At 45.6% G+C, this 25,896-nt stretch overlaps 1 protein-coding gene across 5 annotated transcripts in view; it reads left to right on the plus strand.

The window, feature by feature from the left end:
- ptprea (protein tyrosine phosphatase receptor type Ea) overlaps positions 1–25,896 on the plus strand; it is a 355,232-nt gene that overhangs the window by 206,424 nt on the left and 122,912 nt on the right. The window contains exon 1 of one of the 5 annotated variants that reach the window (XR_005463710.1): positions 13,114–13,200. The exons of 2 other annotated variants lie outside the window; for them this stretch is intronic. Coding sequence is in view for 2 of the 3 variants with exons in the window: in XM_038821514.1 (XP_038677442.1) it covers positions 13,184–13,200 (17 nt within the window). In the remaining variant the exon portion in view is untranslated. Of the gene's footprint in view, positions 1–13,113; positions 13,201–25,896 lie in introns of those variants that run through there. 2 more of the 5 variants (XM_038821514.1, XM_038821515.1) reach the window with 2 other exon arrangements.

Genomic DNA, 25,896 nt, shown 5'->3' on the forward strand with positions numbered 1-25,896 from the left:
TTGGTGCACCATGCAACCAAGTGATTTATCTTTAGCACAGGATGTCTCTGATGTGAACTGACACAAACCTCGCCAACCGTACCTGACCTTTAGCATGGGAAGTCTAGTTGTTTGCTAGTACTGTTTACCTTGTGAACCCTCTCAAACAAGCAAAATCGCAGATGATGCCATGGGTGGGAACGTATTACAGGTACCCTGTATTTATTATTCAGTGGTACATCTTACTTTTCCAGCCACTTTATTCACTTTCGACTATTTCTAGCCTAGGCTTCACCCATTGTAATATAAGTAGGCCAAGGTCTATATGCAGAATCTGAAAACCCAAATGTCCTGAAATGCAGTTGGCCCCAAGATTTTTAGAAAAGGGTATTCGACTTGTATACTGTTGATATAAATCCTGAATGTAGAATGTGTGGGTTCCTCAAATCCCCGACAACAAGGACTTCCAACAAAGGTAGTTTATTGCTCAGCTCAACATCTACATAACAGTACTTGTGTTCTGCCCGAGCTCCCGGGGATGACTCCCATGCTTCCACCACGTAACCTCCCATATAGCTCCATCACCATGTTCTCAAGCGTTCACTCAGTCTACACTGAGCTAATCATTGAATTTGAATGATGCACGAAACAATGAAAATCTACATTGTTTACGAGCATCAACAGAAAGTAATAAAAACAGAAAATGCTGGGAAAACGTTTCTTCAGAGCCAACCTGAAACTTTAACTCTCGCTCTCTCCACGGAGGCTGCCAGACCTGTTGAGTTTTTCCAGCATTTTTTATTTTCATTTCAGATTTCCAGTATCCTCAATATTTTGCTTTTATTAGAATAAAGTAACTGGGTGCTCTCTTAAGGTCTCTTAGATGTGAACTTGTCCAAGCTTTCTCCAACAAAAGTCAGAGGAAATTTTCAGCGGGCAGCGTTTTAACATTTTTAGGCAGAGTGGCGCAGCAGGCGGGAAGAATGGCATGAAAGCCATCGTCTCCAAAGGTGGCATTCTCTGACATAACGTTTGGTTCATAGTTGAAAAACAATGAAGTGGTTGGGACCCACACTGTCATGCTGGTGGCACGCCGTGTGATACCTTTCGTGATTCACGTTGGCGGGGTGAGGACACGTCAACGTGAATGCATAGAACACACAGTGCAGAAGGAGGTCATTCGGCCCATTGAGTCTGCACCGACCCACTTAAGCCCTCACTTCCAACCTATCCCCGTAATCCAATAACCTCTTCTATCCTGTTTGGTCACTAAGGGGAATTTATCATAACCAATCCACCTAACCTGCACGTCTTTGGACTGTGGGAGGAAACCGGAGCACCCGGAGGAAACCCACGTAGACACGGGGAGGACGTGTAGACTCTGCACAGATAGTGACCCAGCGGGGAATCGACCCTGTGACTCTGGCGCTGTGAAGACACAGTGCCATCTACTCGTGCTACCGTGCTGCCCATGGCTAATCTAATATGGGGAAACAGTGTTATCAGGCGTTAGAGGTCTGATAATTAAATTTATTCTATGGAGATCCTAACTTTGAACATCAGGTTTCCTGGGCTAGCATCGGTGGAGGACGGGAACAATCGCTACGGGAAATCCCGCCAGCGTAAATTGTGTTTTGGACCTCCCGTGAGGTTTTGCACTCCTGCCGCTGATCTCACCCATTGAAAACAGAAGCGGAAAATCCCCCCCCCCTCACAATTATTCAGAATTTAAAATCATGAACTGTTGTTGCATCACTAGTTAAATAATCAAATTAAAAGGCTGGAAAAGATTACATTCTCGGGCGACTGATTCATTCCATGGTTCACACCATTTGATAGAACTATACGATGACTATGCGGATTGTCACACTCCCTTCAATGGTACTCGATATGCGACATGCTGTCATACAACTGATAGTTTGTCTATTGTGTGAATTTATTTTCTACCACGTTGTCCAGGTGCCGGCTGAGCATGATTTGACCATCAGGTCATACTATTAGGGAAGGTGGAATGGTGCATTCCCTTCTCTTCCCTCAATCCTTACTTTTGTTAGGAGCAGAGAAAATGTTAACATGTAGAATTGGTAGCTTTTCTATTTTTGCTTTCCAGCATATAATCATAAACCCGTGTTGTATGTGGAAAACTAGTGCTAACTTCACAGTTATCACATGACAAAAATGTCATGCATGGATGAAATTTCAGATCTAGTGATATTTTCCTTTATCCTGGGCTACTTTTAAAGTTGATTTTGTTTTTTTTGAATTTCATTCTTTGGATATGAACATTATGAACTGGGCTATTTGTTGTCTTCCATAGTTGACCTTGTTCTGGAACCACTGCAATCCATGTGGTTAAACTATTCCCACTGTACCAGCGTGTTCCAAGGTTTTTGACACAACGACAAAGAAGGAATAGTGATGTATGTCCAAGTCAGATTGGTGTGTGGCTTGGATGGGAACTTTGGGATGGTTCTGTTTCCATGCGCCTGCTTCCCTTGTCCTTCTGGTTTTGTAAGTGCTGTCAGAGAAGCTTTGGCATGTTGTTGCAGTGCCATTTGTTAACAAAGCCCACTGCAGGCACAGGATGGACAGCTGACCAAGAGGAGGTACATACATGATGAAAGGCTTGCATTTATATGGAACCTTTCACAACCTCAGGAGCTCTCAAAGCACTCTACAGCCAATAAAGCATTCCTGAAGTGTAGGCACTAATGTAGGAAATTTGGCCATCAAATTATGCATAGAATTTTCCACAAACAGCAATATGATAATCCATTATTTAGATACTCATTTGTTTAGAGATGTTATTTCAGGAAGAAGTATTGATCTGGACACCAAGGGCCCGATTTAACTGAAAAAATCTATATCTGGTTTTGGGGCTTGTGGCGAGCTGTTTCCCGGCGGCTGCAGTGCAGAGAAACACCCCGCTATTTAGTGGCACTTTGCCAGTTCTTTTGGCCTCAGAAGCCACACTTAGAGTCATTTCCTGCTGACGAGCCTAGCCGGATGGGCTCCTCACAGATCGGGACGCCATTTTCTCTGGCTGCCCTGATGTTGCCCTCCTTTCAGCCCCTCCCGCCACCTGTTTTCAACCCGCCTCTTCAACCCCCCCCCCCAAACCTTCAGCATTCGGGACACCCCTGGGAACACCTCCTCACCCCTCATTCACCTGGTAAGGTCCCCCAGGCCCGATCCTTGGCAGTGCCCACCTGACACCTGGGCATCCTGGCACTGCCACCCTTGCAGTGACCCTGCCAGTCTGGCAGTGCGGCACTGCCAAGGTTCCCAGATGCAAGGAGTGCCAGAGTGCCACCCTTCCCTGTCCCCGACCACCTAGGCACCTTCCCCCAGGAAATCACCCCAGATGCAATTATGTCTGATCCATGTTTGTGGAAACAGTACTAAACGGTGCCTTTGTGAGGTCTCCCAGGCCGTGCAGTTAAGTCCCGGGCACCAGGAGAATCCCTTAAATGCATATTTAAATGAGCCTAATGAATCATTTAAATATGCTGATCTCGGTCACGTCCAGTGAAGGTGAGATCCAGATTATAACGTTAAATTTCGCGAGTCATTTTGGGCGTCGCAAATCTCACAAGGGGCCCGCCATGAGATTCAACGGCCTCATCCCAACACCAAATCGGGCGCGATGAGGCCGTTAAAATGCATTGCATTTCAAAGAACTGGTATGATGGGAACTTTAACATTTACCTGGGAGGTCAGACCAGGCCTTGGCTTAATGTCTTACCCAAAAGAATCCAACGATCCAATGCAATCTAAATACTGTTTTGAAGCATCAGCCTAAATTTTTGAGTTCAAGTCTCTGGAATTGGCTAACTTTCTGGCTCAGGTGAATGGGCTACAGATTGGACCAAAGCTGATATCACCGCCTATACTTACTTACTAGTCTGTCTTTTTTCTTTTACAATTGCATTCTTGAACAGTAGGAGCCAAAACCAGCATAACCATCCTAAAGAATATCGTCCTGATTGTATTCGTGAATGCTGTAATTTGTTTGCAAGACTCAAAAAACAAAGTTTCATAATTAACAAATAGACAAATTTACTTGCAATGTTTATTTATCCTACTTTCACTACCTTTACTGCAGCTCAAAATACAGCTTACAATTTTCCTTTTGGTATCTGTACTTTAGATGTACATAACTTGGTGAATCTCTCCCGTAATCAATCTCTCGATAGTTTTAATATCCTTTCTATAATATAGTGCCCAAAAATGCACTCTACTTTAACTACATCATAATCAATGTCTCACTCAATGTTATTTTTTTCTCTGCTCTTATGCTTTACGCCTCTGTTTATACAACATAAAACTCAGTTAGGAATGGACATGATTGATTTAGTTAGAACTTGTTTTTGTTTCTAATTGTTTTAGTTTTCCACCAATACTTCTCGTGTTTATTTTTAATCAAGTAACAACTTTTTTTCAGATTCCCACAGCTGTGATTTTGTTTCTGAGTTAGCCGCATTCCTGTTGTGGATGTGCGACTGGCTTCAGCATCCCTGGATTAGGGAAGGGAAAACTGCTTCTGCTCCTGGGTGCCTTCTGGTGACTCCGCTTGAAGTCTTCCACCGTGTTGGTTGTGGCTCACTTGTGAGAGCTCTTGCATCTGAGTCAAAAGGCTCTCCTTCAGAGACTTAAGGACAAAAATCTAAGCTGACACTCCAGTGCAATGCAAAGGGAGTGCTGCAATGCCAGAGGTGCCGCCTTCCAGATGAGACAGTAAACAGAGGCCTCGGTCACCTCTCAGGTGGATATAAAAGATTAAAGTACTATTTTGAAGAATAGAAGAGTTATCCTCAATGTCTTAGCCAACTTGTCCTTTAGTTGACATCCAGATTATCTGGTCATAATCACCTTGGTGGTTTTGGCAGTTTGCCGTCCACAAATTGGTTACAGCATTTCTTACATTGCAATGGTGACTACATTTCAAAAGTACTTAATTGACTGTAAGTGTTTGGGGACATTGTGAAAGATGTTATCTAAATGCAAGTATTTCTTTCTCCTGGAAGTTATGTGTGCACGCATTGATGGGGGATAGAATCAGGATTTGGCTTCAATGGCCTCAGTCAAATAGCTACTCACACAGAAGGTTCATGGAGAAGGCGTCCTGGCAACTGTGGAATCAAACCCCTGCAAAAGTAAGTGCCTCCAGGAAAGTAGGAGAGAAAATTAGCAACAAAAACAGTTGTAAAGCATTAAACACACTTGGATTAATTGTGTGATCTCATGCTGGCAGCAGGAAGCTGCACTCACACAAAGCTGGGTTGGAGATAGGTTTTGAGATTGTGTACTAAATGAGACTCTGTAAATGACATACTATTTTGTACTGCCAAAGGCTAATGGGATGGAACACAGACTGAAGTAAATGTAAATCCTAATTATGACCAGAGAGGCCAATATGTAAAGCATATTCAGCAGGAGCACCAAAATCAAGAATCATACAAAGATGTTGCAGATCTTGATCACCCGACACGAGAACTATATAAGCTTCCTGTTGCAGAGTGTAATTAAGATTCTTCAGTGCTTCAGAGTTGTTTGATATTCAGAGCACTACTCTTAATTTGCATTTTTATTTTATTCAGTACGTGCGCAATGTCCTGTTAATCGCCTACAAAATAATAAACACCATTCTCACTGTCACTGTACCACATCCAACTACACCATTGGGAAGGTGTTTCCTTGGTAACAAGATGCCAGTTAGTCCTTTATATCACTGCTGCAAGGCTTTAAATTGCCAGCACTATTACTTCACCTGCAATTGGAAATGGTCCATTATTTGATTAGTAAACTGAAGATAACTTAATTAGTTTTGACAATTAATCACTCGTAAAACTGTAGTATGAAACAGTTTATACTACTGAGATAAGGATAAAATATTTCTTGTGAAGATGTCATTAAGATGTCACTCGATATTTTTAAATAATAGCGATTTTATCCTGGCTAATCTATGAAATTATTATTTTTGAAAATGGACGAAGACTTTAAAATGATTGAAGCCATGACTAGCTATGACTCACACACAAGGAATTTTTGGCCTTCAGAAACAGCAGCAATCTTGTTATCTCTAAAGAGACATTAATGCCGCAATGATTCGAGAGATAAAATTCCAAGGAATTGCTCAAAGGCCCTTTACATTTCTAAGGTCAGCCCCTCGCCAATGGAGATAATCCATTGGCGAGGATAAACATCTGTTGAATTTACTAATGGGCCAAACATTAACTACCTCAAAAATACAGGTGAGGAATATACATACTTTGTACAAGCCTAGGTGGAAAAGTTGTAATATCAAATGAATCACCTCCAAGCTGCTTGAATCTATAATACTGCTCCGTGAATCTGGAAAGGTCACACTGACATTTTTCATCTGTCAGGCAGCAGCAGAAAAGGCCTCTTCCGGGTTTGTAAATACCTGGCTCCCATCTACTACAGGAAGGTCTGAGCTTCTATGCCAGTGCCGAGAAGACTAAATCATTGCTATGTGTCTCTCCCATTGTGGAAGTTATCGTTACTGGAAAAGTGGATTCACCAGCATCAGCTTCAGCCGGCTAACCTCTATAAAGTAATACACCATTGGAATTATGATTCTGGACTCTATCTCACATGAAACAATAATTATTATTTTGTCTGTGCTCTTTGCCTTGCACCTTTTTCTTTCCCTTATCCCTGTTTTATTGTGTGAATTTCCCCATGTTTTGACTGTGTGTATAATAAACTAACCCTCTGATCATACTCTATCTCAAGTTTGCAGTGGGCTCATTGATAGAAGATTGGGGGCGGGATTCTCTGACCCCCCGCCGGGTCGGAGAATCGCCAGTGGGCGGCCTGAATCATGCCCCGCCGCTCCGACGCTGGCTGCCGAATTCTCCGCCGCTGGTTTTCAGGTGGGGGCGGGGATCACGCCGCGCCGGTTGGAGGCGGTTGGCAGCGGCCCGCCCCGGCAATTCTCCAGGCCACGATGGGCCGAGCGGCACACGTTCCTGCCAGTCCCGCCAGCGTGAAATGGGCATGGCTTGGAGGGCGGCTAGCGGAGTCCGGGAGGGGCCCACGGTGGCCTGGCCCGCGATCGGAGCCCACCGATCTGTGGCCGAGCCTGTGCCATGGGGGCACTCTTTCCCTCCACGCCGGCCTCTGTAAGGCTCCGCAATGGCCGGCGCAGAGAAGAAACCCCCTTCGCTTGCGCAGGAAACACGCCGGCGGTTCTGCGCATGCGCCAGACCATGGCAGCAGTTCTGCGCATGCGCCAACTCACGCTGGCCCACGGTGGGCCTTCGGCGCCGGTTGGCGCCGCACTAACCTCTCCGGCGCCGGCCTAGCCCCCGGAAGTGCGGAGGATTCAGCAACTTCTGGGTGGCCCGATGCTGGAGTTGTTCGCACCGCACTTGGAGTCGGCGTCGGGCCGTACCGCCAATTGTGGGAGAAACCCGGCCTGGATCTCTCCAAAACCAAAGGGTTGGGGAAAATATGCCACCATTTATTAAGGAGGAAATCAAAAAAACGCCTTTTTAGTTTACAGGCTGTTAGTGAGAGGAGAATTAAGGTTATTTTAAATTTAAACCCCCTCCTGTCCATAACAATGCGTTAAGAACCCCACTGATGTTAAATGAGAGGGTATCCCAAAACCCAGACGTTAACTTGGAACACCGTTGCCTAGTGATGTATATTTACAATTCGGCATACTGTGAGAAAAGATATGCAAACCACGGAAGAATAGTCCAGTCATTGTGTGATCAATTAATAAAGAATGTTTATTAACTTAAAAAAACACACAAGAAGGATTATAGAACATTAAATACACTTAATTGCACGGCTATATGCACACAGTATTGCATGAAGTTACTCCTTGGTTCCCAAGGAAATTGGATGTTGTTTGGGAATAAAGGGACATCTCCGAGTTCAGGAAACACAGGAAACTACCTATATTTCCTGAACTTGGAGATGTCCCTTTATTCCCAAACAACATCCAATATTATATATAGTATTCTATATCTCATTGAATTCCCCTTGACAAATAGGTGAACACTTGTTTTTCTTACTGATATGCTGATTCGCACACAAAAATGTCTTCAGATCGCTGCCCTTATCAACTAGTTTTTTTATTTTATTTTATCCAAGTTTCTTTTTATAATCTTAATTTTGCCCAATTCTTAACAAATGGATTGAATACATTCTGAAGCTTCAGTTATGTGTACACATCTTTAATAAGTGAGTAGCGATGTATATCACAGGACATATTTTAACAGATCCCAGGTGACGTTCTGGGTGTTTGATAGCTTGAAGGGAAAACTAGTGTTAAAAAACAGCTTCACTTGATCAGGAATTTAATGCAAATATTTTGGTGTGAAAAAGCTTCCTCAACCAGTTCAAAATTCACTATAGTCAATGCTGCAAAAGTGGATATAATCAGGCTCATCCTCATTGTCTTCAGTTTTCAAATAGGTCATTACCGCTTGTGTTAATCGTCTGGTGTAATCCAACTGCAGAGTAGACTACATGTAACTTTATTACCATTAGTAAAGAATTTGCCTAATTCATGAAAATCCAGCGCTATATTTGCTCTCACAGATCATGAAGCAGTGACAGTTTGCCCTGTTGTCAAAAGCTTATAGCACTGGGGCAGGTGGCAGCAGTATAGGTGTGTGCCATCGATGGGCTCTGCAAAATCGATATTATGAAAATAAACAATAATTAGCTGGAGCAAGCTGGCCAGTTGCTCATGCAAATGCTGGAGTATCCCACCTACATATTTCAACCTGTGTTGCTGTAATAATGGTGTTTGTCCACATAATTTAAGTTGATTAGCGTTGGTATTTAAGTAATGGCAATCAGGACTTGCAGGCCCAATATACTATGGGCGGGATTCTCCGTAGCCCGATGCCAAATCAGGAATGGCGATTGGGAGGAGAATGGCTCCCTACACTGGAATCGGGGCAGGCAGCGATTTGACGCAGGGTTGCGATGCTCCGGCCCCTCCAAATCGGCATCATCAGGAAGCACGACACACGCAATCACAACCCCGCTGGTGTGTGCTTAGCCGGCCCACCTACAATGCTCCGCCTCCAATGGACCGAGTTTCCGACGGTGCCGGCTACATGTGGTGTCAACAGTCGGGGGAGAGAGAGAGCATGCAGACCGTGTCTAGCACTGCCACACTCAGCCTTGATCCATGCTGCTGGCCGGGGGGCTTCTGCCATGGCTGGAAGGAGGGGTGGGAGATAGCCCGGAGGTGGACTGTGGGTCGGGGTGGGCAGGTACGTGGTCCAGCACAGCCGGCGCCATATTTTCCAGTGCTACTGGTGCGTGTGGAGGATGTAGGCATACGCGGCTACAGCTTGTCAGCCCTGCGCCTGTGCAGCACGGGACCCAACGATTCACCAACCATTTTCCGCACATTCCAAGGGCATTTCACGCGGCGCCGGTGCTAGCCCCTCACCAGTAGCAGAATTGGTGAGGGTTTCACGCCGATCGTCCCATTGTGAAACACCACTGATTCTCCGTTGGCGTCGGCACTTAGCCTCAGGAATGGAGAATCCAGCCCCATGTGTTTAAGGGCGTCAACATCTTCAGGGGCTTTTTTCAGACCCTCCAACAGCACAATTGTTGCTTCTATTGGAGATGCACCTGGTTAGTGTACAAGGCAGTGATATCAAAGGCATTTGATGATTCACAAGGGTGCGGCATGAAAATCCAAATAACTGCATGCTTCATAAGAGAAGTAAAATATTAACAAAGAGTAATCCTCCCATTTGTTCATAGTCATGCAGGGAGAATATAACAGTGCTACGGCAGAACAGGGTCTTTTGCATTGTGTAGCAGATACTAATCTGGTACTATATAGAGCTGAGTACTTAATCATAGAAATTTCAGCACAGAAGGAAGCTATTCGAACCATTGTGCCCATATAATTGCTAGTTTCACACCCGAGCTATCTAGGGACATGTATGTTTCTCAACTAAAATTGCAGGCAATTAAAGCTTCACAGATCAGCTTGCCTTTTTGCACGAGGCTTCCTGTAGCTGGTGGCTCCAAGGCAGAATCTTTCTCTGCAATGCTCCCCTTCCCAAACCAGTCAAAACTTTCAAGAAGTTGTCCTGTTGATTAAAGCTTGTCACTATAAAGTCAAAGGCAGGTATAGGGGGAAAGTACTAGACTGTCAGTATCAGGTGCTCCCAGTGAACTTTCCATTCATGTACATAATTCAATGGCAGTGGTCAAATAGCGTTAAGTGTATACTTGAAGTGCAATCTCTTCCTGTTGATATACTCCATGGGACAATATCTCATCAATTATGCCCAGTACATCTGAGAAACTGAGTGTAGTACTGCAGCACGGTGGCACAGTGGTTAGCACTGCTGCCCCACAGCGCCAGGGACCCGGGTTTGATTCCAACCTTGGGTGATTACGGGGAGTTTGCACTTTCTCCCAGTGGCTGCATGGATTTCCTCTGGGTGCTCCGGTTTCCTCTCTCAGTCCAGGGATGTGCAGGTTTGCTAGATTGACCATAATAAATTCCCCTTCATGTCCAAAGATGTGCGGGTTAGGTGGATTTACAGGGATGGGATGGGGGAGTGGACCTAGGTAGGGTGCTCTTTGAGGGTCGGTGTAGATTCAACGGGCTGAATGGCCTCCTTCTGCACTGCAGGAATTCCATAACTTTTTATTAAATTCAGCTGCTGCAGAATGAATATCATTAGTTGAGAAATAATATATGGCAAACTGACTGATTCCAGTGACCAGCCCAGCAGACGATGGAAAGTCAAAGCAGCTGAATACCATGATAATGTAACTGTCACTGAGAGTGTAGGGTTGGTATAAGGCTCTTTTAGAAGTTGATTACCACAGACAACAGACCTTAGTCACGGCCTTCCAACTGAAACAGAGTCTTCTAAATGATGTTGTTCTGTGAGCCCTATATACCTGTTCATAGAATCATAGAATTTACAGTGCAGAAGGAGGCCATTCAGCCCATCGAGTCTGCACCGGCTCTTGGAAGGAGCACCCTACCCAAGGTCAACAACTCCACCCTATCCCCATAACCCAGTAACCCCACCCAACACTAAGGGCAATTTTGGACACTAAGGGCAATTTATCATGGCCAATCCACCTAACCTGCACATCTTTGGACTGTGGGAGGAAACCGGAGCACCCGGAGGAAACCCACGCATACACAGGGAGGATGTGCAGACTCCGCCGAGACAGTGACCCAAGCCGGAATCGAACCTGGGACCCTGGAACTGTGAAGTGATTGTGCTATCCACAATGCTACCGTGCTGCCCCTGTTTCCAGGATGTTACTCTGTTCCTTGAGGTATCTGCTGCTTGCAATAAATAAATAACCATGTTGCAAAACATACAAAAAGGACAAACAGGAAAAGATCAATTTATGTACATCATGATCCCATTCTCACCAACCTCGCAATCTCCCAAAAGAGGGGAAGAAACAGAAGCAAAGTAACTTATGATAAATGCTAGCAGCTTTCATATTCAACTTTATACCAACATGGGGCAGCACGGTGGCACTGTGGTTAGCATTGCTGTCTGCAACGCTGAGGACCCGGGTTCGAATCCTGGCCCTGGGTCACTGTTCGTGTGGAGTTTGCACATTATCCCCGTGTCTGCGTGGGTTTCCTCCCACAACCCGAAAGATGTGCAGGATGGGTGGGTTGGCCATGCTAAATTGCCCTTTAATTGGAAAAAGGAATTGGGTACTCTAAATTTATTTTTTAAAAACTTGATTCCAACACCACCACCAATATCTTTTGAATTTTGTCATGATGCATAGGTTCTCACTAATAAGGGGAATGTGAATTCTCTGCAACACAGTGCACAATTCCAAAATCTAGGGCGACCTGCTATATTTAAATGTTTGCCAAATTGCAACAATTGGAATTAAAATTTTGAGCACAATACATATTTTGTTCACAGTTGAGGATGTCCATAAACTGTTTTATTACAATTGTCCCCATGTGGCGTAGAACATGAGAAATAGGAGCAGGAATAGGTCATACAGCACCTCAAGCCTACTCTGCCATTCAATAAGAGCATGACTGATCTGACCTTGACGTCAACTCTCATATCTGTTACCCATAATCCTTGACTCCCTTATAGTTCAACTTGAACATATTCAGAGACTGACCAGCAACTGAATCTAACTTAAACTTCTGTTATTGTTGCACAATCTGATATTGTGTTTGAAGGTGTTTCAGTGTGAATAAGATTGATATGCGTCGTACTGACTGTAGCATTCTGAAACTTAAAAATATCAACCATTTGGGAAAATTATATCACTGGAGCCACGTAATATATTTAACTGTTGGGGCTGGATGAGGAATGCTGTGCAGTGGGAGAGACTGGGAAGTGACTGAGTATGTTGGAATTTTGGACTTGGATAAGAATGGTGCTTTATCAGATCTGCATTTTTATCTGGAGTCATCTATACATGAAAACAACAAAAACCTTAACAGGGAGTTTCACATTGTAATCTTGTGCATTATCAGAGGTGGAATCTAAATTGCATTGGTGGAGTTGCACAGGGTAATTAGGCAGATATTTCAGTGCAGAATGTCACGGATTAGAATGAATGGCATTGTCTTATCAGAACCTTAAATTCTAAGATTTTATTGTTCCTTTGAGCTAACTGGCACAATTTTGCCTGCACAGAGGAGAATACATCGGGAAGCTGCCTCTGATCATGTAACTGATGCTTTTGCTGAGTTCTGTCAGTTTGTACAGTGATCAGCAGAGGATCTAAACATCATCCTAATGAGTTAAAATGTCTGTATAATGAGGCAGGAGCAGCCTGGGATTTCAGTCACTGTCAGTGACTAACTGTAATGAGTTCTTCTTCCTTAGTTTCTTGCAGACTCTAAATCAAGACCTTTATAATTCACGTAGGTAAGTCTGAAATGCCAAAGCCTTCTGATCTTCTTCTTCTGGGACCACTCCCACCTAAAAAACTCCATGTTACTGGTCACGGGTTCTGTGAGTTCTTGAATGGCTGATGAGCCTGATCCTCGAACTGCATCTTCGACAGATCGACTTGGATTCTAGACTATTGGTATTTCTTTCTCAGGCTCCTTTTCTGGGCCTCCTCTTGCCATCGGGTGATCTTAAAGAATGGTGTCCCTTCAATCAGGAAGTTCCTCCAAGAAGGTCGCATCTGAGCAGGGGTTTCCCAGGCATTGACGTCTATGTTGCAGTTCTTCAGGTAAGCCTTCAGGATGTCTTTGAAGCATTTCCTTTGTCTTACTGTAGTCCGGAAGCTTTACTTAAGCAAAGAAGATGTCAGGGAGGGCCTTCAGGTGACACGTCAACGCTGTTCCAATGGCATACAGCGCGACGCTGAGGGGCCGGGGGATCGAAAACGGGTGTCAAACCTGCGTCGCCCCCGATTTGGGAGTCGGAAGGGATTCTCTGCCCGATTGCCAATTATGAAATCACGGCCTAAGTGTTTTGGATCAAGCTTACTTCTGGTCCAAAGCGGGTTGGCTCCTAGCACCAGGCTTTTTCCACTGTTTAGCAGAGAGAGCCAAAGTGTGAGCCCCTTGAATGTGAGTCAACTACTTGATACGGGGGTTGGGGAAAGAGCTGTGATCACAGCGTTGTGCTCACCTGCTGTTCACAAATGTGCACTTCCGGCAGAAGTCCCTGGAAAGGAAACATGAATTATGCTCCCTCCCATCAGGGAGCAGGTACTGGGGCCAATTACCGTGTCCTACCCTCCATCCTGACTGATATTAGCTAAATTAACACTAATTGAAGATTGAACTTGGGACTGTGTATCCAGTTTTAAAATAAATTTACTGAGAAATATGAGAGAATCGTTTCAGTGTATCCATTGAGCAAGAGCATTGTTTCACTGAACTAATGGTTTCCTATATTAAACCGGGAGACTGGAGTCGATCCATACTGCTACCAGAGTTAAAACTGAGCACAGAATAGGGCTGCTGAGATCAAAGTTATATTGCCTGGATTGATTTGAGTGGAAACCTGCTATTCAGCTTACAAAGGTCAGCAAAACTACCGTGGGATGCTGAATGCTTCATAATTATACAGTTCAAGAGGCATAGCTCTGCAGGAAAGGGGCGGAGGTTCAGAAAGAGGGATGGAACCAAACAAAAGACACCACCTGTGGATTTACCAGCACTCCTTGACCAGAAACATGGTCATTATAGAAGACAGGGATTAATCTTCAGTTATTTAAATGGCCATAGCTTCTTGGATGAAGTTCCCCTGGTCTGACACACCAACATAAATGGAGCATCCCATCATGAATGCACAAGCTAGGTACATACTCCATTATAAAAGGCAAAGAAGACACCAACAACCTTTACAACTACCTGCAGTTAATCATGCACCTTGCATTATCTGCATTGTTTTTCCTACGTGTTTTTTACGCCAGTGGATATTCAGGAGGTAAAGTGAGTCGTGGGAGTGGATAACAGAACTTCATTAGTTTTTTTTACACTCTGCTCTGTTTTTATTTCTAGTGATGTCAGTGGCTACCCATGCACCATCACTCAATTTGCCTCACTCCCACCAAAGGCCAGTTGTGTCCTGTATATTTAAACTAGAAAAAGAAGGAAGCAAGGTTGCCATTTATTGCCTTTCCTGAAGTGACGTATAGTGGTTCAGACCTCTAGGTCTGGTTACTCAGGAAATTCTATACAACAACCTTAAGGAAAGGACCAATTTGAATCTTCAAGGTCGTCCTCGGAAATGCGCATTCAGCAACCCTCGTATGGTGTATATCTGATAAGCTATCTAATGGCAGAATATGTAGCTGGAACAAATATTGCTTGAGAAAGGGGTAAGAATGGATACTAGTCTGCAGGTTCAGTTCTGTCACAAACATGTTCTCTTTAATTATTTAAAATTCATTGATGGGATCTGAACATTTTTGGCTAGGCCAGCATTTATTGCCCATTGTAATTGACCTTGAAAGGTGGTGGTAAGCTGCCTGCATGAATCACTGCCGTTCATGTGGTCTAGGTACACTCATGGTACTGTTAGGGAGGGAGTTCCAGGATTCTGACCGTGTGACAGTGAAGGAATGGCGATATATTTCCAAGTCAAGATGCTAAGTGGTTTTGTGGGAGGAAACTTCCAGATGGTGGTGTTCCCTGTGTCTGCTGTCATTGTCCTTCTATGTTGTACTGGTCATGGGTTTGGAAGGTGCTGTCTAAGGGGCCTTAGTGTGTTCCTGCAATTAATCTTGTAGATGGTACACACATGACTGCCACTGTCCATCGGTGGTGGAAGGAGTGAATGTTTGTGTGCAAGGGATGCCAATCAAGTGGGCTACTCAAGCTTCTTGAGTATTGTTGGAGCTGTACTCATCCAGGCAAGTGAGAGTATTCCATCATTACCTGATTGTGTGTTGTAGACAGGCTTTGGGGAGTCAGGTGAGTTACTCACCATAGGATGTCACGCCATTGACTTGTTCTTATGGCTACAGTATTTATATGTCTAGTCCACTTCAGTTTCCAGTTAATGGTTAACCCCACCTCCCCCCCAGCATGTTGTTAGTGGGGGATTCAGTAATGGTATTGCCATCAAATGTCAAGGGGCAATGGTTAGATTTGCTCTTGTAGGATGTTGTAGGAGATGGTCTTTGCCTGGCACTTGTGTGGCATGAATGTTAGTTGCCTCCTATCAGCCCAAGCCTGGATTTGTCGAGGTCTGGCTGCATTTGAACAGACTGCTTCAGTATCTGAGGAGTTGCAAATTGTGCTGAACATTGTGCAATAATCAACAAAATCCCCAATTCTGACCTTATGTAGGAAGAAAGATAATTGATGAAGTAGCTGAAGATGGTTGGGCCAAGGACACTCCTCTGAGGAACTCCTGCAGTGATGTCCTGGAGCTGAGATGATTAACCTCGAACAACCAGAACCACCTTCCTTTATGCTAGGTATGATCCAATCAACATAGGGTTTTCTCCATGACTCCCATTGACTCCTTGATGCCATATTCTATCAAATGTCCTTCCTTGATGTGAAGGACAGTCCGGCTCTGGAGTTCAGTTCTTTTGTCTGTGTTAGAACTAAGGCTGCAATGTGTTCAGGAGCTGAGTGACCCTGGTGGAATCCAAACCAACATCAGCGAGCAGTAGGTCATTGCAAAGCAACTGCTGCTTAATAGCTCTGTTGATGACCATTCCACCACCTTCGCTGAATTATTACAATGCAGAATGAGGCCATTTGGCTCATCAAGTATGCACCTACCCTTTGAAAGAGGCCCCTACCTAGGGCTGCACCCCCACCCTATACCCATATCCCAGAATCCAACTAACCTTTCGCACCCTAAGAGGCAATTTAGCATGACCAATCCACCCAACCTGCATATCTGTGGGAGGAAACCCAAACAGACATGGGGAGAATGTGCAAACTTCACACAGTCATCCAAGATCAGAATCAAACCCAGGTCCCTGGTGCTGTGAGACAGCAGTGCTAACCACCATCACCGTGCCTCCCCGCGATGATCAAGAGTAAACTGATGTAGTGGTATTTGGCTGGGTTGGATTTGTCCTGTTTTATTCTGTACAGAGCTTACCTGTGTAATTTTCCACATTGCTGAGTAGTTGCCATTGTTTTAGCTGTACTGGAACAGCTTGGCTAGGGGCATGGCAATTTCTGGAGCACAAATCTTCAGTAGTATTGTTGTAATATTGTCAGGGCTGATAGCCTTTTCAGCACCCAGTGCCTTCAGCCATTTCTTGATATCACGTGGAGTGAATCAAACTGGCTGAAGACTGGCATCTGTGATGCTGTGGATCTCCGGAGAAGGCTGTGATGGACCATCTACTCGACAACTATGGCTGTAGATTGTTGCTGACGATTGTTGCGTTATCTTTTGCACCTTTGTGCTGGCCCCCACATCATTGAGGATGGGAATATTGGGAAGCCGCTTCGTCCAGTAAGTTGTTTAATTGTCCACCACCATTCACGACTGGATGTGGCTGGACTACAGAGTTTAGATCTGATCCATTGGTTGTGGAATCATTTAGCTCCATCTATCACTTGCTGCTTATGCTGTTTGCAAGTAGCCATGTGTTGTGGCTTCACCAGGTCAGCACCTCATTTTTCTATATGCCTGGTGCTGCTCCCAGCATGCTTTGCTGTGTTCTTCATTGAACCAAGGTTGGTCCCCTGGCTTGGTTAGGGATATTCCAGGCCTTGAGAGTACAGATTATGGTTGTATATAATTCTTCTGCTGCTGATGGCCCACAGCACCCGAAGGTTACCCAGTCTTGAGTTGCCAGATCTGTTTGAAGACTATCCCATTTAGCACAGTGGTAGTGCCACATAACATGATGGAAGGTGTCCGCACATGAAGACGGGACCTTTACGGCACGAGGACTGTGCGGTGGTCACCCCTACTGATAATGTCATGGACAGATCCATCTGCAGCAAACATTTTGGTCAAGTATGTTTCACCCTCTTGTTTGTTCATTCATCACCTGCTGCAGACCTAGTCTAGCAGCTATGCCCTTTAGGACTCAATCAACTCAGTCTGTAGAGTCTGAGCCACTCTTGATGATGGATATTGAAGCCACCCACCTAGAGTATATTCTGCATCATTGCCCTCCTCAGTGCTTCTTCCCAGTGGTTTTCAATGTGGTGGAGTACTGATTAATTAGCCGAGCGGGACAGTATGTGGTAATCAGCATGAGATTTTCTTACTCATGACTCAAGATAGGGCAGCACGGTAGCATTGTGGATAGCACAATCGCTTCACAGCTCCAGGGTCCCAGGTTCGATTCCGGCTGGGGTCACTGTCTGTGCGGAGTCTGCACATCCTCCCCGTGTGTGCGTGGGTTTCCTCCAGGTGCTCCGGTTTCCTCCCACAGTCCCAAGATGTGCAGGTTAGGTGGATTAAACATGATAAATTGCCCTTAGTGTCCAAAATTGACCTTAGTGTTGGGTGGGGTTACTGGGTTATGGGGATAGGGTGGAGGTGTTAACCTTGGGTAGGGTGCTCTTTCCAAGAGCTGGTGCAGACTCGATGGGCCGAATGGCCTCCTTCTGCACTGTAAATTCTATGATATCTATCTATGATATGATTGACCTGGTGCTATGAGTGTCCGGAATTGATGTTGAAGACTTCCCTACCTTGCAGAGCTATCTTCCGACTGTATACTGTACCACTATACTGCCGCCATCTGCTGGTGGGACAGGACATATACATGAATGGTGATAGTGGTGTCCAGGGCATTATCTGTCAGGCATGATTCTATGAGTATGACTATCTCAGGCTGATGTTTAAGTAGCCTGTGAGACAGCTGCCCCAGTATTAGCACAAGCCACCAGATATTACTAAGGAGGCCTTGAGTGTTGATAGGACTGAGTTTACTGTGCCTAGATCCATGCGGTCTGGAGTCAAATGTAGGTCAGACGACAGATTTCTTCCTCAAAAGGACATCAACCAGATAGGCTTTTACAACAATTGACAATGGTACCATAGTGATTAGGATTTTAATTCCAGATATTTTATTGAATTTAAATCCCACCATCTGCCGTGGTGGGATTCGAACCCAGGTCCCCAGAGCATTACTCTGGTCTCTTGATTATTAGTCCAGTGACAATACCACTATGCCAGCTGCATACCATTGTACATGAATTGTTTTTGATCATATGCATGGGGTGAGTATTCACAAGGGCTTTATTTGTGAGCAGATAGAAACTTTTGAGTTCGGAGGTGTGTGCCTTTAACGCGTATCTCTGTAAGTAAATGCTTATAAATATGTACAAAGATTTGTGCCAGTTATATTCTTCACATATCATAACAGGGGCCACAGGGTGGTAGTTCGCTATGTCCACGGTGAATTCTTGAAACATGTCAACATCTGGAGATTCTGGGCAGAATTCTCTGCCTCCCAATGCCAGCAGCCGAAATTGCAATCGGGCAGAGAATACCGGGTAACCCAAAAATAGGGATTTGCACCTTGCACCGATTCCGACGCCACACTCCACACTTGCGCCCTGCGCCGGCAGACCCATGCAAAACCGTCATTTGAATGGATTTGAATATCATTAGTGGGTTAGACACAGTATACTCCACGCCTTTGCAATGCTCCACCTCTCTCAGGCAGACGTCACGTGGGTGTGAATTGGGGCAAGTATTTACAAGCCGGGCCTGGGCACCTTGGTTGTTGAGAGGGAGCAAGAAGGTAGGAAAACTCTCTAAACTTGTCTGGTTTTCTTGGGTTAGCTGTCTTGGCCACAAGTAGTACCAGGGAAGGACTTGGTGCCAAGTCACCCTGGGGTTCGGGGTGACCTGGCTCACCTCAAGCATAGGACACCTGCATCATGGCTTTTTGTATGCTCTCAGCGTAAAGGCCTCATAGTAATACGATCAGCTAGCCCATCCCTCAGGATTGCAAGCTGTCTACAAACCATGCCTGTCCTACTTGCCTCTGCTCCTATCCATCCTACCTCCAGCCAGGAAACCTGACCAGCTCTCTGTCAGAAGTTGTGTGTCACACTCATGCCCCACATCACACTGCAGCTAAGCACCAGCAAACACACACCTCCCTCGCTCACCTCCAGCTGTAGGACCAGCCCACACACATCCTCTTAGCATGCCGGTGACTGGCAGCACACAGAGACCATCCCCACCAACACCTGTAGCTCATCTGGCACTGAGGATGAATTTAGGAGGAAACCAGCTCCCAGTATTTGTCAAGGTAATGGTCGCCTCTGACTCATTCCAGGGCTTGAGCGGGACATAAGTGGGATCTTGCAAATGCACGCACACAGCTGTATCTGCGCCCGGGTATCAGACTACATCACCTTCAATCTGAACCAGGCCCACCAGGATGCCTGGCCTAAGGATGTCATTCATCCTCCTGGTGATGCTGGCAGCGCTGACTGCCTTGGCAACCTCTCCCAGGTGCTGTTTAGGTTGGCGTGCTTGAGTCTGCGGCCCAACCTGGGGAAGATGGTGCCCCTTCTCAGTGGCATCGAGCAGTGGGTCCACTTCAGACTCCTGAAATCAGGGGGGGGGGACAGGTCTTCTCTGAGCCATCTTTTTGGCTGGAATGAGAGTGCGTGGTGAGTGCAGTGCTCATAAGCAGCTCCAGCTTGTTAGGCTCTTTAACGCGAATTCCGGCCCCACGAATCCGACACCAGAGGGATGGGAATTGCTCCCAATTCACGTTTCTCCTGAAGTTCGGATCAAATACCAGCCCCAGTAGTAACTCAAATTGCAAGCAATTCAGTTCTAGCGAGAATACTTCGAGCTGGATTCTCCGATTTTGAGGCTATGCCCGGAGCATGTGTCTAGTATTACAACCAAAATGTCGGCACCGATGTTACATCCGGTAGTGGGCTACCAGCTGCGCCAAGTAATAACCCCGGCTTTCCCTGCAGATACGGACGGAGAATTGCCGGGTCTGTGGCCGCACATGCGCACGGTGGCCGTACAACATGGCGCAAGCCGTGCACGGACTGGCCTGGCAGATAGTGCCCCCCTGTAACCGCCCTTTGCCACCCCTGGACCACCACCCGCCAGTCCCCCCAGCACCCGCCGAACCCCCCTGGCCAGTGAAGTGGCTCCACCCCCCCCCAATTGTGGCAGCACTGGACACAGTCCGCAGCTGCCACGTGAGGTTGATGAAACTTCAGACCACAAGTGATCCACGCCCTCGGGGAGTCGGCCCATCGGGGGCGGAGCATCAGAGGAGGGCCTTAGGTGACGTCCTGAGGCTGCCCCAATGGTGTATGGTGTATTCAGCGATGATGCCATTTTGGAGGGGCAGAGCATCTGAAAACAGGCACCGATTTCGGTGTCAAAAAGGATTCTCCGGCCATTCGCTGAATGCGATCTTGGCATCAGCAACTGGAGAATCCCATCTTTCGAATACCAAATGGAGAATCCAACCCCGTATTGTCAGGCTCTTTAGTAGTGGGCTGAAGTCAGTGGACATTAATAAGACACGGCCTGTCACTGAGGCTTCGAGCTAAGCAATTGGTTACTGTGCTTCTCCTACTGGAATATAAGAACAGGCAGCAGACATATACTGAGGGAGTCTTTGATAGTGAAAAGGTGAAATATAAGCCAAGAATAAATACGGGTTGCCTTAGGTTAATAATAGAGAGAGCCAGGCGGCATGGTGGCGCAGTGGGTTAGCTCTGTTGCCTCACGGCGCCGAGGTCCCAGGTTCGATCCCGGCTCTGGGTCACTGTCTGTGTGGAGTTTGCACATTCTCCCCGTGTTTGCGTGGGTTTCACCCCCACAACCCAAAGATGTGCAAGGTAGGTGGATTGAACACGCTAAATTGCCCCTTAATTGGAAAAAAAAAATGAATTGGGTACACGAAATTTATTTTAAAAAGTGAATAAATAATAGAGAGAGCCATAGGGTGTCTAAAGAACGTATCCCTGTTATGCAGCTGTCTAAAAGGGAATTGTGTGTGTTTTGTCAGCATTCTATTGTAGACCACTGGATAAGATAATCTGAGGACCCACCTATCCTGGCAAGCCTTTTGAGTGTGTTGAATTTCTTCCTCTCCTGGAAGGAGGACCTTTTTAGTACAGACACGACATTCACCTGCCCAGCAATCTTTTCCCAAGTTACCCTCACTGTAACTTGCTGGATAGAATGCTCCTCATATTCCAACACGGCACACCTTACATCACTCCAGGGGATCACCTTCATGGCTCCTACTCTAAATGCTCTCACCTCCCAGGGATGCATGCCTCATTTCTTAAAAAATGGCAGGAACAGTGGCACAAAGAAGAAATTATGAGTGCAGCTTTACAGTGCTCCACTTGCACTTGGAAAGCACTGTCCAGAATATGTCAATCTTCCAACCACTGTGCTCTCTATACATGACATGTATCACACTGGAATACAGTATTTGCAATAGGTTAACAAGGTGATATTGTAAACCCTCTGTATACTTGGCAGGGGTTGGGATGTATTTGCAGGATCCTATTTGGGGCAGCATGGTAGCACAGTGGTTATCACTGTTGTTTCACAGCTCCAGGGTCCCAGATTTGATTCCTGACTTGGGTCATTGTCTGTGCGGATTCTGCACGTTCTCCCCGTGTCTGCGTCGGTTTCCTCCGGGTTTCTTCCCACAGTCTAAAGATGTACAGGTTAGGTGGATTGGCTATGCTAAATTGCTTTTATGTGGATTGGCTATGCTAAATTGCCCTTATTGTCCAAAAAAAAGGTTAGGTGGGTTTACTGGATTACGGGGATAGTCTTAAATAGGGTGCTCTTCCCAAGGGCCGTTGCAAACTTCAATAGCCAAATGGCCTCCTTCTGCACTATAATTTATTTAAAAATATATTCTGTGGCCCTTGAAATATGCACAGCACCATAAAGGACACCTTGCACAAGTTAAGAATGATTCAATTTGGTCCGGAGACAGTACAAGTCATTCAAAAATTTGCTTCAAGGTCAATGGATACTTACAAAACATATTGGATTCCTAAGGTGGAATTTCTGGAGAAGAAATTAGACATTCTTTCTGAAATACTAAACAACATTAATTCAGTGAAATTAGTCCTACTTTTCAATATGTGGAACAGGCAGAAAACCTAAAAGAACGTTAATTATAAATACTGTTGGGAATGTCAGCAGATGTGATTTTAAATAGTTTTGTAATATGGGCTACGTATATTGTAGGTAAAAATAAATGAAAGTCCTGAAGTGTTAAGCTTTTCATCAGATGGCTGTGCTTATTGAAACTGGCAACAAGTCCAGGATGGTCTGCAGAGTTACCCTGAAACAAATTGTTTCAATGACTCCATTACCCTTGCTATAATTGCTCCTACATGAGACGAGGTAAAGGTGGGTTAATATTAAATGACAATGGTCCACGTTTTGTGGTCTCCAGATTGTTACAGACTGGGATTATCCCTCAAGGTATCACTATGGGCCCTCTCAGACACAACTCACTGACGTCATGGAAATTGCCCAGGAAGGTTTAACTTCCAACAAGAAATTCTGCTGCACCCAGGACCCTCCAAAAAAGTTTCCAACTCTTGAGTCTGACAGTTTTGACTTACTTAGCTGGATCGTTATCCAAGAAAAAGTTTGACAGAAAAATCCTAGTCTGATGCCTGGGTAAGTGTACAGCTGACCATCCCCCATCCCCCTCCTGCTCCGATTCCTTCCTGACCCCTAATATCACACCCCCCCCAACCACCAACCTGACCTAACTAGTGCTCACCACCTGACTACCTGTCTCTGAACCCCCCCCCCCGACCACCCCATCCCAAACCAACCAGTCCCAACCTCGCTACCCAACCAGCTGCCACTCTGTCCAGCAGCCACCCTACCCCCTTACCCACTTACCTCATCTGCTTACACACCCACATATTCACCCATTCACTCGTACACTCCAAAACACTGAGGAGATCTGAGACGTTTAAACTCTTGCTTACCAGAATACACCAGCTAGTGCTGTAAAAAAAGGGACATGGCTTCTGCACAGATTCTCTCCGCTGCCCCCTCAGAGGTTTGCTGCGCTGAGAGAGTTTCGGCAGGATTCCCCATCACAAGATTAGCCAGATAAATTGGAGATATGTAAGTGGGTGTTTCTTTGTCTGATCAGGTTCAAAACAAAGGATCTAACCCTGATCAAAAGATTTGGGCCAATGTTCCTGGGTTGCAATAATGCCTGAGGCCGAATAACTTGCCCGTAATAAATATATAGACTCGCCACTTTAGAATGTTCTCTCAGAAACTGACGCCAGATCCAACATCCTGAACAATGACAAAAGCTCACATTTATATGGAATCAATAATGTAGAGAATGAATCTCAAAGCTTGTCACAGGAGCATTAACAGACAATATTTGAAAACAAGACATAGAGAGATATTAGGGCAGGTGGTCAATGTTTGGTCAATGAGTCAAGTTTTAAGGAGTATCTTAATGGAAGCGAGAAAGCTAGTGAGCTAATTCCAGAACTTAGGGCTTACATAACTGAAGGCAAAGTAATGGAGGGGGCGAAGGAAATCAGAAATGCACAACAGACTAGAATTGGAGGAATGAAGGATTCTCAGTGAGTTGCTGGACCAGCGAGGTTATAAAGCTAGGACGTCCATGGAAAGGATATGAACACTAGGGTGCAAATTTTATAATCGTAGGTCAGCAAGCACAGGGGTGATGATTAAATCCAACTTTTTCATGAGTCAGGATATGGGCAGCAGAGCTTTGGGGTGTGCTAAACTTTACAGAGAGTTGAAAATGGGAGGCTGGCCAGAGGGTTTTGGAACAGTTGGGTCTAGAGGTGACAAAAGATGACAAAAAATATCAGTGACACCTACCGTATTTGCATGAACATCTGGAAAGCAAGCTTCCATCCCTAATGGAGACAGATTTGTTGTCTGTGATCGGGATCATTTTACCTGCTTTACCTCCAACACAGACTGGGTGGGACACAAATTCAAATCAAAGTGCCTTGTGTGGAAATGCTTTTGATTGTACTGCACATGTTACACAATACATTGATACTTACTGAGAAGGCTTAAGAGTTTCATGTAGAGTTATTAGTAACATTGCTTGAAGTTTAATTTAAGGAACTAGGTTAACAAACTCAGTATTCTTTATAGTAGCACATCATTAGACAGTGCGGAAGGAAAGCACATGACTGATTAATCAGGTAAGGGTTTCCGTTGGTTTGAAGGTGCTGGCTATTCTAACTCTGGATTTTGTATTCTATTGAGGTTTGCATTGTGCATTTCATTCACTTAAGGCTACCATACATACTTGTACCAGCAGAGGGAGTCTAGAAGGAATGTAAAGGAATCCATGGGCAGAATATTACATTCCCTCAACAATGTGTTTGCAACAGATGGGGGTGGAGGGCACACAATACCTCGGATTGCCTTCCCATTGGCTTCCTGCTGGTGCTGACATCTCCACAATTGGTTAGGCAACCTAGGTTTGCCCCAATTAAGATCCTTAATTGGCCAATTAACTTAAGGACTGTTTCCCACTCAGCCTCTATTATCAGGCTGGTGGGATGAGTTATGGGACCTAGGGATAATCCCAAAAAAGTGACACTGCTTAGTGCTCAGGTAGGAAGGAGGTGATGGGGGTGGGGACCATCCCCTTTTAGCATTGGGTGCTCTCCTCCTTCCCACTCAGTCTGGTCCCGGTGAGTGCTCCATCTCTGTCCCCACTCCACCCCCATCATTCCATAAACATCTCCACTCCGACCCTCCCTGCACTGAGACTCCCCCTCCACCATTCCTTCCCCAATGCTTATCTGGTCCTGCACTGACAGTACTTGGACTTTGGTAACTGGGGTTCTCAGAGGCCATTACAGCCCCCCCCCCAGTCGTCAGGGACAGGGCAGAGTCGTGTAGTATCCTGGCACTACCCCTGGCAACCAGGCACCCTGGCAATGGCAATCTGGCACTGCCAAGGTGCCCAATTGGCTCTGCCCAGGTGTATGGGTACAAGGTTGACACTGCCGAGGATCGGGCTTGAGGGGGGCCATGCCCATGAAAGTGAGGGTAATGGGGGGTTATGAAGGGGTCACAGAAAGGTTGGGGAGCTATGGGGGGAGATGAGGTGGCGGGAGAGCCTGAAAGGGTGTATGTGGTGGACCCTTAATCTCACTTAGAGGTCGTAGCAGTCTTTCAAAATGGTACCCTGATCTCTGAGGAGTTCTGCTCCTCAGTGGTGGAAAAAGTTCAAAGTGTGGCCTTGGCCGTGGAGTCCCACAAAAATGGATAATTGCTGTTGAATAGCGGTCGCCGCCTCGGCATTGCAGCCATCGCAAAACACCCCACCAAACATGCCCAAAATGACACTTTTGAAATGTTTCCGTTGAATCGTGCCCAAAATGTTAAATAAACTTCAGAAGTTTCCCATTCTCTGCAAAGCCTAGATTACAAAAAGCTTCCCTTATAACAGTGACAAACCGCTGAAGGCTCT

The sequence above is a fragment of the Scyliorhinus canicula genome, chromosome 16 (genome assembly GCF_902713615.1).
Source record: "Scyliorhinus canicula chromosome 16, sScyCan1.1, whole genome shotgun sequence".
In the NCBI taxonomy this organism is placed as follows: Eukaryota; Metazoa; Chordata; class Chondrichthyes; order Carcharhiniformes; family Scyliorhinidae; genus Scyliorhinus; species Scyliorhinus canicula.